Below are 18,920 nucleotides of genomic sequence, written 5' to 3' on the forward strand. Positions count from 1 at the left end.
AATTAATGTCTAAATTAATTATTATTAACAATAATAGTAACTATTTTGGAGACTAATAAATTTAAGGTGATAAATTAATATATAAGTTAGTCAATATAGTTAATTATTTTTTATTTCTAAAAATTAATTATTTAAAGATTTTATGGTAGTATCAATATAAATCAATAAATTATTATTTTTAAAAGGAAAAAATTAAAATGTATTAAATCCTAATTTAGAATATACTCCTTCATGACTTTTTATTTAATCAAATAAATTATTTTTTCTTCACTAACATAATACAAATATCGTTTTTCTCTGACTATGATCAAACGTTAAGTTAAATAACATATTTTAGTATTTCATCAGAATTTTTAACCCTAAAAAGTGGTGCAGGTATAGTTGTTCAGTTTGTTTTAGAGTTTCTTTGGCCTTAATGAAGTAATTAGAGGGATTGTAGGTTTTAATTAGCATGATTTGAAGATGGGGCTTCGTCTTCTTCGAGTCGTCATCTTCTCGAGAGAGCAGCAGCCACAACTCCATTTCAGGTTTCGCTATCATCATTTTAGATCCATATCTTCCATTTTTCTCGACATTCAAACATCTTCTTCTCCATTTTCCTACCTCACCGAACCTTACAACCTATTCCTCTAGGATTTCCTTCGTATTTCACCATTTTCTTCATTTTCAATCGATTAAACCTACTTTTGCACCGATTAAACGCATTTCCACCGATCAATCTTTCGTTTCCACCGATTAAACGGTCCAGATTAGGGTTCATTCTCCATTCTAGGATTTGCACGGCCATCATGAAGGGTTTGCACGGCCAGAACCTCCCTGGCGACGTGGCGCAGGTGGTTGATCAGCTGGAGCGCCACTGCTTCGCTCCCGATGGATCTCTCATCTCCAAGCCTCTCTTCAACGATCTCCAACTCGTATCTCTCTCACCCCATTCTGATCTCTCTGTGTTTGTAAAATGTCCCACTACAGTTGCCATATGACTCCTCCGTTCTTCTTTTCAAAATTTGTACTTTTTTACCCGTTTTGTCAAATTTCTCAGAAGTTGAATAAAATTTAATTGGATATTGATCCTTTTGTGTTATTTTGCAGGCCAGAGAGGAGATGTGCAGGGAAAGACTGCGTTACCTGGAAGCCATGGTAAAGCTTTATTTATATAATGAGTGTATAGTATGTGTTTGTTGAAAGGATAAAACTTATATACAATACTTTTTAGGTGCTGCTTGTGTTGTTATTTAATCAGAATTAGGATTGTACTTCGGTAATCAGTGGAATATGGCTTGTTTAAAAGATTACGCGGACTACTGAGATGAAACTTCAATTCTGGTTGTATAACATTGAAAACGCCAACCAAGGTACTGCATCTAAGTTTAAAATAGAGATTTGCTAAAATGGTATGTAATATTTGAACTAAGAATTGTGATATTTTGGGGGTAAGATTGCAGTTTTCGGTATCACTGGAACGTGTTGGTTAGTTATAGTGTGATTGTTTTCTTGCTACAACAATAACAATTTTATTTTATCACGCTTGGTGAGATTTGCTACTTGTATGTATGACATGATGTTATTCAGTTTGGTTAAAGACCAAAACTTCAAAAATATTATTTGCCATAAGATACTTCCTATCAACTTCCAATTTATTTCTTGGTCTTCGCACTCTTTGAAGGACTGAAAATCATGCGATCTACTCTCCTTACTAATATTTTTAATGACCTTTGTACTTTGTGATTTGTATTTCTCATATGGGGATCTGGTTGCAGGCGATATATTCTGAGGCTATTGCAATGGTGGAAGAGTATCAGCAAGCCGTTTCTGTAGGCAACCTTTATCCACAGCTTGGGTTGAGGAACACTCTTCAGGTTTTGAATTGTTGTTTCTGAAAAGTATGTTTGATTCATGAACAAGTATGTGAGAATGTTGTTGATTTTTGGTCTTGGATACTCTAGTCTTGGCATTTTTTGTTTATATGTTTTTAATTTTTTGGCACATTGGTCTTTATTGATTTAAACAAACTTTACATGTGTATGTATATGTTGTCAGGTTTATCAGACTCTAGAGCATCAAATGGTTGTTGCTGAAGTAGCTCAACGATTGAGACTACCTCTTATCTCCAAAGATGGGAAGTTCATGATGAGGACATTGAAAAGCTAAGTGTAGTGTCTCGAAGCTCCCTTGACAGTACTGTTAGTGGGGTCAACTCTTCTAATTATAACACACCAAACAGCTCTGTTAGTGGGACTAATTCAGCTCTTGTTGCTTCGGATCCAGTGGAGCCTGCTGTTGGTGGTGTTCCAAATCGGTTTTTGGGAATTACGCCTGCTTATTTGTGGCAAACTCAGTGCCAGAAAACACCGTTGTCTGTGGTATATTATGTAATTGCATATGAAAGTCAGCTAAGAATGCTCTTTCTGTGGTAGATTATGTTTTTATTTTGTGATTAAGTGTTATGCTTTTCATTATTGACACGTTAACAATATCCTTAGGATATGACTGAATATCGCTTGCCTGTTTCACGGGAGGTAGATGCTCGCTTGCAAATGAAATGTGAAAAATTATCAGACGCCTTTGTATTGGATGATAATGGTAACTGTGATCTGCTTATTACTTATATATGGAGTTGTGGTTGTAGAATTGCTGATTTTCCTTGGTTACCATTTTGATTTTATGTGCTGGCTGATTCCTCATTTCCTCATTTATTGTTTCAGATTCTTCATCGTCTGCAAGTCAAAGTTCAAGTTCTCGGCTTCCGGAAAGGTTTATGTTCATTTGAGTAGTCTAATTCTTTTCTTTTTTTGGCAACGTATTCACTTACATGAGAAGTTATGGCCTATATGGCTATCCAGTTTTAGTCTTGTCTCAACTCTCACAAGATGAGACTTGTAAGTTTTATGACATATAGTCAACAATAATTTACTGACCCACAAAATCACGTCAGTATTTATGTTAAAGTTGTTGGATGAGGTCAGATCTGTATTCATCCAATTTTAGATTAGTATAATGATGAAAGAGCCTGATAAGAATTTGCTTTAATTTTAGTGATTGTAACAACAAAGGTTTATTTGATTTTGGTTTCTTTTTTTTTCTTTTCTTTCAAAAAATATCATTTTATTTTGAATTCTAGGTGAAGGATCTATCTCATTTGCTGTTGCATGTATATGCTGTGCAAACAGCAAATATTTGAAATGGTATTGTGAGTCCCGTCCTAGAAAAATAACTGTAAACTAAAGTTTCTTGCTTTTATTTTTCCCGTTACTTTACCAGGGTGAAATTGTTGATTGACGAAATCGAAAGAGGGGAAACAGCACTGCGTGATGACCTATATTCTGCAGATAGAAAGTTTGCTGAATATTACAATGTACGTGCACAAACATTTAGTACAAGAACCATCTTTTTGTGGACGCAAACATTCTCTGAAACTCCCATATTAAATCTGTGTGCCTGTCAGAGAGATAAAGAATTTACGTGTGTGGTGTATTATGCATTACAAGTTGTATTTCATTTTTGGTAACATGTTTATGGTGGCATGTAGATTCTGAATGTCATTATGCTTAAATAGGTCTTGGAGCAGATACTTGCAGTGCTTATTAAACTTGTCAAAGATTTGAAGTTGGAGCATCAACACAAATACGTCAGTATTCATTTAATGAATTCCACTGTATTGATTGCTAAACACATATCTTGACTAATCCTCTGTACTTGTAGGATGACCTGCAAAAGACTTGGCTCTATAAAAGATGTGAGACCATGAGTGCTAAATTGAGGTTAGTTTCTTATCTGATACCTATGTATTTTCATTGTTCTTCACCAGAAATATACTGAAATTTGAGGTAACTAGAAATGAGATGATAAATCTAAATAATTGATAATAGAAAGTCTCGTATGAGATGATTTGGTAAAAATAATTTTGCTTTTGTGTAATAGACCGTGTTTTAAATTCCAAAGAGGGTGTTTCTTGTACACCAGTTAGATGCAAAACTTTGCTTCTATTTATGGGTCACGGTAATTAAAAAAAAGAAATTAAACTTTATATATATATATATATATATATATATATATATATATATATATATATATATATATATATATATATATATATATATATATATTAACATCTAGACAATGTAAGATAGATGGGTTCATCTAGAGAATGTCTTCTATAGTATATAATTTTTCTGTTAGCAGGATGGTTGGTTGCAAAAATACATCACAGTAGATTTGTTGAATGTACAATGGTTATATTTTAGTGAGGATAAAGGGAAAAAAGTGCAAAAAGAATTGGAGGCAGTTGAGACTAAACGATAGGATGTTGAGTCTGAAACTCAAGGCATAATTCTTGAAATTAATTCGTTTTAAATTGAGATAATAGTATTTCTATTTTCATATGTTATTTGTAACATTTTTCTACCTCCACCCTAAGTCAGAGAGAAACATGATTTGTCTAAGTTTGTTCATAATGGTAGTCTGATTTAAGTCCAGATCTTAGCAACGATATGTTAATTCTGTCTGGCTCGTTATAATTCTGATATTACCAATTTCTTGTCAGGGTTCTGGAACACGTTCTCCTGCTTGAAACTTACACTAAGGAATCCATACCTGCCCTTCATAAGATAAGGTATGAATAAAATCTTTACAAGTCTATGAGCACTCTTTATTTTAAATACACCATTTTTTGTTTTTCAATGTTAGGAAATATCTTGTTGAGGCAACAGAAGAAGCTTCTATTGCATATAACAAAGCGGTATGTGCCTGTGTCCTCGTGCATATTTTAGTTAGAACTAACCTAATTTAGTAGGCATCGACTTAGTTCTATGTAATTTCTTACCATGAATTGAGTTCTTCACCAGGAAAAAAAAATGTTAATGTGATGAAGTTAGGTAAATTTGTCAAATTAGCTCGGAAAATGCCATCCGTGTTGAGAGCATCTTGTGATTTCTTATGCATTGAAAATAATGTATTGACGCCTTTTCAGTCTAGTTATTTTCTTTTCTAGTGTTGTGGGATCAGAGAACTTTTAACGGGCAAATTATAGCACATCTGTTCAAATTCAAATCTTAAATACCTTATCATTTTTTATACAATATTCTCAAGTCTCCTCATTGCTGTGACTGTTTTAATTGAACAAGAAATATTTGTTACTTATTATAATGTGAATGAGATTAAAGTATTTTGATGGATGTTGCAACTCCAGAACAGAATAAGGGAATGAGGAATTGAAACATGCATTTGAAGGAGATTGAAACATGTACTTGAAGGAGCAAATTGTGAAGTAATACTATCATCTACATCATAAAAGTGTGAATTCTTTGTTACAGAAACATAAGAAAATTATAGTAGTGTTGTTACTGTGGAATTTTGAAATGTGGAGTCTGTGCCAAGGGTTGACTGTCAGTATCTTAACCAGTACCCCGGATCTAATTTTTGTTTCATCTGTGAAATAGTTATATAACATAGTTTCGGTTAGTGGTTTGTACTACTCAGTAGTTTTCCTTCTAGTATCAAGACCTTGTTTAGATATTCTTTTTTTCATAAACCAAACTTTTACAACTTAAAATCAATTTATGCACCTTAATCGTATTAAATGTGAGAGATTAGAGAGCTTTTGTAAAAGTTGAAGTGTAAAAATTGATTATAAATTAAAAGAGAAATTTAATTTATTTTACATTTTTGTTATCTTTCTTATTGGTACTTATAGATAAGTTTATCACAGCAGATTTTCAATTTATTTTTGGTCTCATTGTGATTGTCTTTTACTCCTCTACTCCAATAGTTCATCATGTCTGCTAGTTATATTCTTACCTTTAAACCAGGTTACCCGGCTGCGCGAGTACCAGGGTGTTGATCCTCACTTTGATAATATTGCAAGGCAGTACCATGACATTGTGCAGGTAATACCAGTTTAGCTCAAATATTTACCTCATTTCTACCAAAATATATTTGTTGTTGTAACTAAGAGAGTTACTTGGGGCTTCTGGTTGACATCCAACTATCCTTTCCCACCAAGCCTGTCCATTTCTAAGTTGTGACTAAATATTGTATTGTAACTGAAGATCGAACCCCAAACTTTGTTTAAAAGACTTGTTGACTGCTTCTGTCAACGGCTTCTAGTTTTCTATCAAATATTTATTAACAAATAGATATGTCAACCAACTTCTATTCAATTCTCTAGAGTATTTATATTCGGTTTGTCCCTGAAACTTTCCTTGTTTGTGATGACAAAAACGAAGAAATATGATGATATAAAAAACTCATCATTTCAATTTCCTACGTCTGTTTTTTTATTTATTTATTTTCAAGTTTCATATGTTGGTGACATTGTGCAGAAATTGGAGAACATGCAATGGACAATCCACCAAGTTGAAATGGATCTGAAACGTTTGCCAGATAAACCTAGCACATAGAGGTTTTATCTCCTTATCTTGCTTTGAATAGCTTCATGTAAATGATATTTAAGACGCCCCTTTCCATAACTCATTATTTATCATGTCCCTAATGATTGATAAAGGTGTGTAATCTTCAATATGTGAGCCTGTTTAAATATTTAGATTACTTTGCATTACCTTACCTGATGACAGAGGAGAAAAAGGAAAGCCAGCTGTTTCTTAGTTTAAGATGCATCAGTGTCTTTACTCCTTGTATTCCATCATTGTAGTTTTCTACTAGCATCATTATAACACTAATATTATTTTAGACTTATCTTGATCCAGTGACTCTAAATAATTTAACATTATTTTTTGTTTTTATTTAAAAATAATTAATTAATTCATCAAAACCAATAAAAAAGATATGGTAGTCGTTTTTACACAACCAGGTGTTTTAAATCACTTTTGATTATTCAAAAACAGCAAAGTGTTTTTAAAAACAAGTCCAGATTGAGAAGCTCTCTTAGAGAGTTTAAGTCAATAAAAAGTTTATATGAAAGCTTGTATAGTTGTTGGTCTTCTATTCATGCGGTCTTCTTGATATAGGTAGCTTAAAAAAAGATTAGTTACTTAGAAACATTGACTTTGACGTAGGTAGTGTAGCCTTTTGTATGAGGTTAGATCAAGACAATTGTGCTGCTTGTATGGATTGGACAGACATAGAATCGAAGAAACATTTCTAAAATGTTCTTCTAAACTGGTGTAGAACATTTGAATAGCATTTGTCCTTATATGATTTGCACATATAAAGATAAACAACACAATAGACAAATAAAAGGTTAGATCAAGACAATTGTGCTACTTGTATGGATTGGACAGACACAACATTGAAAAAACATTTCTAGAATGTTCTTCTAAACTAGCGTAGAACATTTGAATAACATTTGTTCTTATATGATTTGCACAGATAAAGAGAAACAACACAGACAAATAAGTACCAATCATACATTTGGATTTAAACTGTTACATTGTAGCGTTTAGCTTAGTCCTTGTATTATAGCATTTAGTGTAGTATGTTTATCAAATCATTACGTTTAGAGCAACCTATTGCTTTTATGTTAGACTATTCTCTTTAGTGTTTGTGATAGACATTGTGTTCAGGATATTGTTTAACATTATATATTGCGTTTAGTTCGTTATTCTAGAGAGGTATTTTTATAGACACTATTTTGTTAGATGTTTTTGTTAAACTTCAAAATAAAATGCTTCTAGACAATTTTGTCTTAACAAATTTAAATTTTATTTAAAAGTAGTAAGAATTTGATGATTTTAATGATAAAATTTAATAATATTGTGCAGAATTATGTCATCTGCACCTGAATTAGACTAGTTTTGTAGTTGAATGCTTGTTCATAATATGTGTAAAGCTATTGAAGTTTGTTTGTGGTAGTTGTTGCAAGATTGTCTACTGTGCTCATGATTTGTATGTCACCTTTTTCCTTCACTATTGTGTAAAGAGGTTTGGGTGAATGCAGGTGGAAGACAAATTGAAGCAAAGAAACTGAATAATTGAATTATAAAATGGAAATTGCTGCATCAAATTTTAAAGTTAATTATTTATGAAACTATTTTACTTGTCATCAAAGATGTATCATCATGATCGATGAGTTTTGGAAAGTTAGATTACCCAACTTTAGCATAAAGCCAAAAGATACTTTTCTTTTTGTTATATTTATATTAAGAAGATTAATAATTTTGATTTAAATTGAGAAAATTATTAATTGGTTGTTTCTTTTGAAAATTGTCAATTCCGATTTATAGTATAAGCATATATTTAAATTATATAGTATTTAGGTTTAGTAGCATCTCTTACCACTAAATTTTTACACTTATACAAATTTTATCATTTTAATTTCAAAATATACATCATTTATCTATTAATTGATTACCAAATTAGTAACGTTGACTTTCATTTAAATGTTTTATATTTTATAAATATGGACTTAAAGTGACATGGAGGAACCAAGATTCCCGACATGGTAAGATAAGAGGGCACTGCAGATTCTGAAGTTGAGCAGTCGCAACAACTTTTGAAGGCAACAGGGATTACTGGTTTTGGTGTTTGGGGGAAAAAATTAGTAATGATTTGCAATTGGCAGACATGGAATGCACCTTCTTCTGACCCTCTTCTGCAGCGTCGCTCATCTTGCCACTTGTACTCCATTTCCCACTCACTAACTTTTTAACAAATAGTTGTTCTTATGGATGATGGCCTTCACTCCATCCTTTGTAATGATCCACTCCATTCGAACATGTTAGACTAAACTATAACTGCTCATGGATGTCAACGTATGTTACTTTATGGGGAGGAAAAACTTTAATATACACGTCATCAGTGAGACATTAATACAGAAATGTATTATAATTGACAGAAAGAGTGTCTAATTTAGAAATAAAGTAAACGACAAGTATATTATATTGTAGTAGTGTAAATAAATGCGTTACTTATTTATAATAAATTAATAATTAAACTATAAAATATAAATCATTTTTACAATAAAAGATAGTTTTTACAATGAGTATTATATTTCTTGATTAATAAAGTCATTAAACTGTGTCATATTCTGAAACTTGATTTATTCTGAAAATAATTATTCCTCGTTTTTTAAGGTTGAAAAAAATAAACTGTCTACAATTTTGAGCTTAAAATACATTTGTGGATTTGTATATTATTTGAGTTAATTATACTCTCAATTCCAATCACTTTTAATTCTAAACATTTTTAACTTCAAACACTAGGTAATAGTGTTATCTAAGATAACCATTCTTTCCAATTTGAACAGAGATTATCTTTGTAAAAAACACTATGACAGTTAGTTGAGTATCTTAGAAGATAATCAATATGTTAATAATAGAACGTTATTAATGTATATCATAAAATGTATTATTAATTGTAAATTTTTTGGTTTAATTTATATATTAATGTAACTAAAAGTATAATTGGTATGATCTCGTTCTGATAAAGTAGGATCAACCTAGTAAAGTAACATGTATTCAATTAGATCACATTCTATATTCTCATTATTAAATGTATTCAATTAGATCACATTATATATTCTCATTATTAAAAGACATGTGAACATATACAATACATATGTTGTTTATTCATTAAATGAATATAATATATAAAAGTTTATATTCACCTTGTATATTTGCAAATAATTACTTTTCCAGTTGCAAAAAAAGGCACAAAAAAGAAAATCTTTTATGCATGACGATATGATAGAATCGATACCACTGGATAAATAATCCAATAATTCAACATTCATCACATTTAGTCATACAATTGTTGCTCATGAAAATGATAAGAGCAATTTAAATATTTGGATTTAGTAAAATTGTAACAGTAACTGATACGCAGATATTAGGAAAATAACACGTTACGGAATACAGTACAGGATATGACCTCTTTTCATTACTAGAATACATAATCTATATGCTCACAACAGGAGTGGAGAACAAGAAAGAGAAATAACTTCATTTTGGTTTTCTGGTCTAATATATAGAAATTAGCTAGTGGTTTGACTATACCTAATTTCATACGAGGAATAGTTTATAAATAATATAGCTAGAGAAAAAGCGAAGTATGTAACGAGATTCAATCTATATCTCAATGAAATAGTTACGTTCCTTTAAAGTACAATAGTCAATTCCATTGCATTTAAGATCACCTATTCAACTAAGAAATTAATTAAAATTTGATAAAGTAAATTACCTTTTATAGAAAAAAAAAAACGTTTTAGATGAAACTCACGGGTAACAACCATTGGGAGCTTCAATAATTCAAATGTAATCATCGTGAAAGTCAATTGAGAGACTTCAGGTGGAATATCTGGCAATTTGGAATATATGAACTCTTAGTTGAAGCCTGTGCAAACTTCTTGGAAGCAGCATCATTCTCCTCTAGGTTAATCTGAAGGAAATACCGGACCCACCAGGATGAACTCCTCATCTTAGCCTGAAGCAAAACAAATCCGTAAATTCTTTTTCTTTCATGTTGTTTGTATATATGTGTATATATATATATATACACACACACACACACTATCATTGCCTCCTTATTATCTATATATGTGTTACACACAATAATAATGAAGCAATGATAATAAAAATATGATTACTCCAGGTAAAATGTACTCACCGTTTTTCCATATTTAGAAACGTCTGCACCCTTAGCCTTTTTATTATCTGGAAAACCTACATTTACACACAAAATCATCAGATGCTAATACGCCAGACAGAGGTTCAAAAGATTATTGATTGCAGCTTAGGATAACCTTTCAACCTATCAGAACCAACACAAGAAAAAGCTTCAAATCTTACTACCATATTAAATTTTCAACCAAAGAATGCCTCAGATTCATTTTAAATCCAGTGAGAGAATTTAAGGGTATGGTTAAAACACAATTCCTCTCAATACACAAATGTCATACTTGACGCCATTGTATACAACACACCAAAAAGTTAATTCCTATATAGCTTACGAACTATAGCAATCCTGGAAACGTTACCCAACTTTCATTTCCTTCTAGTGATTTTGCTACTATAATAAAACTACATGAATTATTGCTAGATTACATGACTCTCCTTTCAATGATCTTTTTTTTTTATATAGACGGGATTAGGCACTAATTTTGAGTGCACTTACCAGTAAATATCACTATTCCATCAGTTGATACCCTTGCCAAATCCGGAAGAGTTTTGTTAAGGTATCTGGGAGATAAGAAATCAAGGGCATCGGAAATGATTACAAGAGAGAAAGCTTTTGGCCTGTATGGAAGAGGAAACTTGATATCAGCCATACGCACAATGCCTTTGCGAATAAGTGCTTTGCAATTAGCATCAGCATCCTCTATATCATAAGGTTCTATACCCCAGGCTTCAGTTTCCTCCTCTTTTAGCAATTTAGAGACCACATAGCACGTATCAGGGCCAACATGCAAAACTTTGTGTAAGCTATCACCATATGCTTTCTTCAAAATGGGAATTGCTCGTGGGACCTCTCCAGTACACAAAGAGTCACCTGCATTTGAAGATCTGCATGTTATTACAGTACATTTGGAAGTTAAACAAATTCCAAGTAAGTATCTGTATGTTCAAATGATTAAAAACATTTTTCATAGAGATGCAACTAAGTTATGGCTCTTAGTTAAGAGCAACACCACAATTTATTAAACAACTCCAAAAACTGAACTCTTTTTCCAGAAACCTTTATCATGATTTATGGATATTTCCCATACACGTGAAATCAGTGTAGTGAATGTTACTGAACTAGTCTATGAACTGCAGAAGTACCAAAAAACTGGTCTTTCCTCACACAACAGCACCATTAGTTTAAAACCAGGCTCCTTAACAAGATGCAAAACACTGAAGTAACACGGTGAATGGCACAGTAGGAAAAACATATAACGGTCCATTCATTTTGTGCAATATCATTTATCCTATTTACGCAAGTCAGAAGATAGCCATAATGCACGGCCAGTACAAAACCAACTAGATTGTTTTAGTTACAATCAAAAAGATAATAAGGGGTACATAACCAGTGGCAGGATATTGCTTTCCTGAAGCAAGAAAAGATAAAACCAAGTAACTGCACAACGGCTACTTGTGTTTTTGAGCTTACAAAAGGCTAATAAAACAATGACAACAAAAGCCTAATCTCATTAGTTGGCTATATGAATCAAATGACACCATCATTAAACTCTCCTAAAGAGCAAATTCTCAAAAACAATATACATCATATCTGTCTTAACAACATCTTCCAATGTTCTTCCTTCTCACCCTTTTCACAAGAATAAAACTCATTTAATCTATTCTCCTCACTTCACTAGTGACCTTTATAATGCCCTAGTCGAATTTTTCCATCAAGGTAAGTGAGACATGGATTTTTCCTAAACAAAAGAGTTATAAAACTTCTCACAATCAAGAAGTAACCACAAGGAGAATCGCCAATGAAAAAAATAAAATCAAACAAGGCACAATTAATGCAATACCAACAAAATACCACCTTCATATGTATAATGTCTTAAGAAAATAGAAAGTAAAGCAAATACCATTTAAGAGTCAGGGAAGAAAGAGGTACCTTGAAGCCTGCTGAAAGACTCCAAACGGCTGCCAAATCCACCTATAAAAAGCAACAGGGAGGAAAAATAAATAAATGCACGCACGTAAAACAGTAATAAAATCATAGCATCTGAATTTAAGTAAGAAACAATTGGAATTAAACCTGAGCCCTTGTAAACATAGCCAATGAGAAACAAGCCTCCCTACAGAAGTTACCAACATAAAAGTGATCAGAAATCTCCACCATATAATAAAACTGCACAAGTAAGCTCCACGTGTTTATCATAATCTGAATCTATACACTACCAAAATTATGAGCCCAACCGACAAAGCTGGCGAAGTCTTTGATTTCGACGATGAAAACAATCCACCTCCGCTGTCTCCAAATCGCCGAGACAGATTCACAGGTCTCCGCGACATCATTCAATTGTTTATGTTATGACCACGACGATGTTAATGTTATATAGTACTCTGCAAGATTAATCAGCAGGAACATCTCAATAAATGGATCACTGAGTTAAATAACGACACAATATCATATAATTCGCACCATCTAAACATCAAAAGCTAATATGAGTAATTTACTTTAGTTTGAACATTTCGTTTCTCCAACGCATCCAGGACTATAATTCTAAGAACTAGACCGTTGGAAGCAAGGAAAAGAAGCAGATATATCAAAACAAAAATAGAAAAATATTAAAGGTTATTCAGATAATTGATGGACACGGATCCGAACAATGTTCTCTGCTTAGTGCTTACCAGCAAAAACAGCGTTACTGAACCTTCTCTATGAAATTGGTATTAGAGCTTAGATCTGAACTTCGTGCATTCTGTCTGTCCTCCACAACGCGCATGGATTAAGAAAGAAAGAAAAAAAGGACAAAAACAGAGACTGGGTTCGTGGGAATGTAACTAATATTTCCTGTTGCTATGTTTTACCAAGTGTCGGTCGGTTGGTCTGAAAACAATATCCAACGGTATGGGTTCATAATGGGCTTCCTACTGGCCCACTTTCTTTATTATTCAAACCGGCCCAATATAAGAAATGTTTAATTTCCTATGGCTCGGTAATAGTAATAACTAACCGCAATTTTATTACTATTAATTAACAAATAAAAATCTTACCTGAGAGTGTTTGTGAATTGGCAACGACTTCGAATGGGGAGTTGCGAATAAAGCGAAGATAGGAAAAGTGCTGCAAAGGATGTGGTGTGTGTTCATTTAATCGTGGAATCGGTGGTGATAGAAATCGTCGAATGCTATCTGTGTTGCAATGAAGGAGGACCCGGAGAACGATAAAGACAAAGACGCGAGGATTTGGGGAGCTTTACTCTTCGGCTTAATTGGCGCCACCTTCACTACCTTTGCGGTGATTCTTTTTCTTCAATTTGTTTTTCTCAATCGATCTTAGGTTTTGCTCAAGAGGATTACAGATACGGATTTTATTTAATTTAGCTTTCGAATATTAGAATTGCTTTCGAATTTGTAGGTCGGTCCGCTGCGGAGGAGTGTTGATTGGTGCTACGTTCAGGTATGGAAAGTGAATTAAAAATTGTTACGAGCTAAACGCATAGAATTCTGTTAGAGCGATCGTATTTGTAATTGACGGTTTTACTTTTTTGTATGATGTACGAAAATTGTTAGGATATGTTTTTCTTTGTATGTTATTCGAATGATTTGCATGTCTGAAACCTGGACGGCGTTGGTTTTTCTCTTCTTGATTATTATCGTGTATCAATCAGTTAGAGACAAATGAGTCTGTAAACAATTTTGTTAGTCTTTTGACCTGTACATGCATTCGATAGGCGAGACCTTGTATTTATCCCTTTTCTGTCAACTAGTATTATTTCACAGTTTATGGTAAGTATCTTGTAATTTGGTGATTCAATTCTCGGTGAAACTGGCGGTGTAGTGTTTTGAACATGTTAATTCTTGTTGTAGCTAACGAGGACACAGTCACATAAAGGACACAGAAGTGGGTCGTTCCGAACATCATTTCAAGAAGAGGCTTGGAGGAGGCACAATAAGCGACTGCAAGAGGAGTACGAGGAGGAGATGGAAAGAGTGGTGAGTTTTTGTTGCTATGCTCGCTACTTGTATACTTTTGTTCTTATTGTTTTTATATGAACCTTGCATTGCATTTTTCAAATTTGAGATGGAATGGTGTGTTGTGCTATATTTTTTTCAGAAGGCTGAATCACAATATTTTGGAAAAAAAATCATTTTTAATGCTTCATAATGAGCCAGAAAGAAATGCAAAGCTTAGATTGCATGAATGCTTGATTGGATGGTTGTAGGCACCTTAGCTTAAGCCAAAGTAATGTACAACAATAAACCTAAGCTAATGGGATTCAACAAAGGCTGACTGGAGTAATTCTGTAGGGCAAAGAACTCACATTTAATGAGTTTTTGAGGAAAAAATAATCTCATTGTTATAACTATGATCAACAGTCTAAATGGTATAAGGCACTGATAACGTGTTTAAGTCAAAGATGATAAAAAAATACTACATAAATCTTACTGAAATAAAAAAATCCTAATCGAATATGAAATTCTAACATGAGACATAATTGAATCAAATCAAATATTAAAGAGTATTTTCCTGAGAAACATATAACTTATTATTAAAGATCGAGTCCCTATAAATGACATGATAATCCCACTATTACACTTTAATTCTTATAAAATGTTTTTTTAAGTTGTAGCACTTGATGATTGTCCATATGCACTTTTGAAGGAGCGAATAAGGCGTATGCAAAGTGTGTTTAACAGAGAAAGGAACAAGTATAAAAGAAGCTACGAGAGCTGGAGGGAAAACGGTCATGGTGCATATCATCAGCATTACCAGAGAGATGATTGGTACTGGAAGACTGATACATCCTTTAGAGATCGGAGGACCAATTATCGAGAAACTCCAAGAGAGACCGGAAACTATGCATTATCACATCACTACTCAATTTTGGGTCTTGACAGGTACTCACAAAATGTTGAATAACTGGTCAATTTAATATCTGGTTTCGGGATAAATATAACTGGTTTTGCTTGCATCACTTGTGGATGTAATATAGCTATTCGTACTATAGAAATAACAAAAAAGAAACAAGTGAGAATTGATTTGAGGGGAAGAAAATGTCTGATAAGAAGAAATATTATACGGGTCCCTTATAAAATACAACCACAGAATTCAACAAACAGTCTCTCTTTAAGAAACATTTTTGTTAACATCACAATTAAGATTGCAAAAATGATCCTGTGATCTTTGGAGCCAGATACAAGGTGAATTGGTCACTGGATTGTGACTCCGCGAGATAACAGTGAGGATCACAAACTTGTCTGTACAATTGTGTGATGGCCAGCCCTATTTCTAGTGGAATTCCAGGCCAGATTTTGGGACCTGATTTGAAAAATGCACCTTTTCATCCAATTTTCACTCCATTTTGTATATTTCAAAGTTCCTTCCTAGTCACATGACCAGTGCCCTAATTTTCTCGTTCCCCTTCTTTGACTCAAAACCCTAATTGCTCAGTGATTTATAGTTCAAATCTTTTGGCCTTTGTTGTTGGGTGCCTGTGACTTCAGTTTACTTTGTTGTGTACCCTGATGTTGGGTTTGCCCTTCTGAGCAACTTGTGCACACCCCTGTTGCGTGATTTGTCTTTTTTGTGCCTTTCTTTTGTCCTTCTTTTTGTCTCTTTGATCATTGCTCTGCTCTATTTCAAGAGAACATGGTTTGAATCTATCTTCTATGATAAAATTGAGTTTATAACTTATGCCTAATTATGAATTAAATCGGATCTTTAAGCTTTTGAACTTTTAGTTTTAAGTTTAATTCACATGCTGTGATTGGATTTATAGGTTATTTTCTTTATTTATGCTATTTAATGCATATGTACATGTTGCTTAAGTTTATTTTTGCATTGTGGTTAAGATATTCTATCTTTCAACCCCTCCCTATCTTTAAGATATTGATTTTGACAACAATGTTTACCAGCATTTAATTACAAAGCTAAACAAGAATCAAGTTTATGATTTTGACACATACTAACAATTGCAACATGCAAGCAACTTGTGATGCCGCTGGTCATACTGGTAGATCAGGAGGAGCAGGCCCAATTGGATAATTTTCCAGACCTGACAAGAAACCCACAGATGGAGAGTTTACTAAAGGAGGAAGGGACTGTTCCATGTGAAGGAGAGGTTGTTAACTGAATAGTTGCATAGGTAGTTCTGAGAGAGATTTTGGGGTGGTGAATCAGGTATTCTAGAGTAGGAGTTCCGAATCATTCTGCAACAGAGTGAATCTTTTGAGGTGCGTCATGCACTGGGAGAAGGAATGGTGTTTCTATAATGATTCTGCCATTTGACCGTATTCTTCTTATTATTCAACAAAGCCACCTCTGTTATTAATTTCTAATTCCCCAACTAGTTGCAATGTTGTTTCCATATTTTTGCTTTAAATGTAAATGTGCAACTTTGTAAATATTAAAAGATCATGTACAAGTGTGTGAATATTTACATAACAATTTAGCGTGCTTGTTTTAAATTCATGATTAGTCATTGAATTACTGTTTTCATGAACCTCAGGTTTAGAAAAACACCGTATTCAGATGCTGAGATTAAGGTAACTATTCTTTTTTGTCGCAATACCTTGCATATGACTTTTACTGGTTTACTATGATTTTATAGAAAAACGTGCTTGTCTTATTTTACTTTCAGATTCTATGGTATGTAACATGTGACTAGAACATAGAAATCATCTATGATTTGTGCTTATTGCTTCAAAAAATTAAAAACCCTGCCATGACTTCCTTCCAGTTTACCAACAATTGCCCTGCCATGAAACCATAGTATTCTATATTTAGTTACGAAATTGTCATAAGTTAGTCCTCAGTTGATTTCCTATAGCGTGTTTTAATTTTTGCCAAATATGTTGCCATTGTTGGCATTGCCCTGTATTATCTACAGTCTCTTGATATTCTGTCTTCGTTTCATTTATATCCTCTTATCTTTGCAGACAGCATTTAGAACTAAGGCAAAGGAGTATCATCCTGATCAAAACCAGGATAATATTCGTAAGTATTGATTTATCAGAGCATACGATCTTGTTGCCTCAAGCCATAATAATAATATTATTATTATTAAATAACATATCCGTGTGTATGGAAATGTCACAGAGGCTGCTGAGGCGAAGTTCAAGGAAGTGTTGACTTCATACGAGGCCATAAAAAACGAAAGAAGAAACTAGATCTGTTCAACTATCCTGGGACCCGAAAGGATGCGAGGTATTCGAAAAGGATTACTAAAGTTCCTCATTACTTCATTGATATATCATCCGGCTAAAATATAGTTGCTACGTGATTAAATTTTCTGCAATGACTAGAGAATTAGATAATGGTGTTTTTATTTATTTTTTTCAAAATCAAATATAAGGTTATGTATTGAATATTTAGCATTCCAACCACATATAGTGCCCCTGTAATGTGGTCTCATTAGATTCGAGGGGGTTCTGCTAGGCCATTAATTCACTTCATGTACGCAATTGGAGACCTTCAAAGTAACCAAACTGTAAGTGCATTATTATTACTACTATGCATAGCACACGTTCCATGCAGTATCCCTGTCAATCACTGATGCTGCATTTAATGTTTAGTCACATCACTAACACTTGGTTTGACGACCCATTCATCATCCTATTTTAACAAGGCCAAGTTTTACCGTTTTGGAATCTTGATTTTAAGTGCTGACTTTGTAGTTTTTTGTAAACTAATTATTTATTAGGCTGATTACCTCGTAGCAACTTAAAAAGTGGTTTGCTAGTTAAAAAACTGATCCCTGTTAGCTTCGTGATTAGAGATTACATTTGGTAATTGCAGAAAAATATCTTAGAATTTTAGCTCCGCATTATGTGCATTGTACTGATGATATTCAATTATGTTTTCCTCCTTTTAACAAATAGAGTGTAACGCTTGTTTAACAGTCTGTCTTGTACAAAGTATTGAATCAGTGGTAGCGTGACTTGATTGAGTAGCAATGTCCTCGCCAAGCCTTGATTGAGCGGCAATGTTTTTGCCAAGTGCCGAACCCAGGGACCCTCGATCCAAATGCTTTTGAAGTTTAAATATTGTCCCATGAAGTGTTGGGCATACTATTTCCTCCATTATTTAAAATGTTTGATAGCGTCCCTTTATATACTTGACACGTGTTGAAATCTTATTTTGGTCATCACTATTATATATATATATATATATATATATATATATATATATATATATATATATATATATATATATATATACTTCAAAATCTGCATCAATTATGTACCAGATGAGCTAAATTTGAGGTGATTTGCAAAGTGAATTAGCTAAACAGTGGTTTCTTATTCAGTACCTACTTTTTCTTTAGCTTACATTTTGTCAGGTTGGTCCTTGGGTTTAACAGTATG

At 33.1% G+C, this 18,920-nt stretch overlaps 2 protein-coding genes and 1 pseudogene across 5 annotated transcripts; 2 read left to right on the forward strand and 1 right to left on the reverse strand.

The window, feature by feature from the left end:
* The first annotated feature begins 343 nt into the window (after positions 1-343).
* LOC124825315 (AUGMIN subunit 4-like) lies at positions 344-8,791 on the forward strand (annotated as a pseudogene). The gene is made up of 14 exons (XR_015784450.1): positions 344-914; positions 1,090-1,137; positions 1,758-1,856; positions 2,038-2,360; positions 2,481-2,580; positions 2,703-2,751; positions 3,259-3,352; positions 3,554-3,625; positions 3,700-3,758; positions 4,541-4,609; positions 4,684-4,735; positions 5,805-5,882; positions 6,318-6,397; positions 8,366-8,791. The product of XR_015784450.1 is annotated as an AUGMIN subunit 4-like (transcript).
* Positions 8,792-10,001: 1,210 nt separating this feature from the next.
* Positions 10,002-13,407, reverse strand: LOC124829725 (putative pectin methylesterase CGR3). The gene is made up of 7 exons (XM_047303289.2): positions 13,239-13,407; positions 12,786-12,950; positions 12,643-12,682; positions 12,499-12,540; positions 11,065-11,439; positions 10,558-10,613; positions 10,002-10,374 (listed from the first exon to the last, which is right to left on the reverse strand). The coding sequence occupies exons 2-7, from the start codon at positions 12,900-12,902 to the stop codon at positions 10,222-10,224; spliced, it is 783 nt and encodes a 260-aa protein (XP_047159245.2). The 5' UTR covers positions 12,903-12,950; positions 13,239-13,407; the 3' UTR covers positions 10,002-10,221.
* Positions 13,408-13,597: 190 nt separating this feature from the next.
* Positions 13,598-18,861, forward strand: LOC124829726 (Chaperone DnaJ-domain superfamily protein). 3 transcript variants are annotated; one of them, XM_088107256.1, is made up of 8 exons: positions 13,598-13,848; positions 13,969-14,010; positions 14,421-14,546; positions 15,217-15,452; positions 17,063-17,099; positions 17,493-17,550; positions 17,653-17,760; positions 18,456-18,861. In XM_088107256.1, exons 1-7 carry the CDS (start codon positions 13,753-13,755, stop codon positions 17,721-17,723), a joined length of 666 nt encoding a protein of 221 aa, XP_087963382.1. In that variant the 5' UTR covers positions 13,598-13,752; the 3' UTR covers positions 17,724-17,760; positions 18,456-18,861. The 3 variants fall into 3 exon arrangements, with proteins under 3 accessions (XP_087963382.1, XP_047159247.1, XP_047159246.1); XM_047303291.2 differs by having other exon boundaries at positions 18,472-18,861; XM_047303290.2 differs by lacking the exon at positions 18,456-18,861 and having other exon boundaries at positions 13,599-13,848; positions 17,653-18,089.
* The last annotated feature ends 59 nt before the right edge of the window (positions 18,862-18,920 follow it).

This window comes from Vigna umbellata, chromosome 2 (genome assembly GCF_029865625.1).
Source record: "Vigna umbellata cultivar VRB3 chromosome 2, Vumbellata_1.0, whole genome shotgun sequence".
Classification (NCBI taxonomy): domain Eukaryota; kingdom Viridiplantae; phylum Streptophyta; class Magnoliopsida; order Fabales; family Fabaceae; genus Vigna; species Vigna umbellata.

Coding starts and splice junctions, on each gene's coding strand:
- LOC124829725 (XM_047303289.2), bottom strand. CDS start 12,902: ATGATGTCGCGGAGACCTGTGAATCTGTCTCGGCGATTTGGAGACAGC. Junction 12,683..12,785: donor CGGTTGGGCTCATAATTTTG/GTAGTGTATAGA, acceptor TAACTTCTGTAG/GGAGGCTTGTTTCTCATTGG. Junction 12,541..12,642: donor CTATGTTTACAAGGGCTCAG/GTTTAATTCCAA, acceptor TGCTTTTTATAG/GTGGATTTGGCAGCCGTTTG.
- LOC124829726 (XM_088107256.1), top strand. CDS start 13,753: ATGAAGGAGGACCCGGAGAACGATAAAGACAAAGACGCGAGGATTTGG. Junction 15,453..17,062: donor TCAATTTTGGGTCTTGACAG/GTACTCACAAAA, acceptor CATGAACCTCAG/GTTTAGAAAAACACCGTATT. Junction 17,100..17,492: donor ATTCAGATGCTGAGATTAAG/GTAACTATTCTT, acceptor TTATCTTTGCAG/ACAGCATTTAGAACTAAGGC.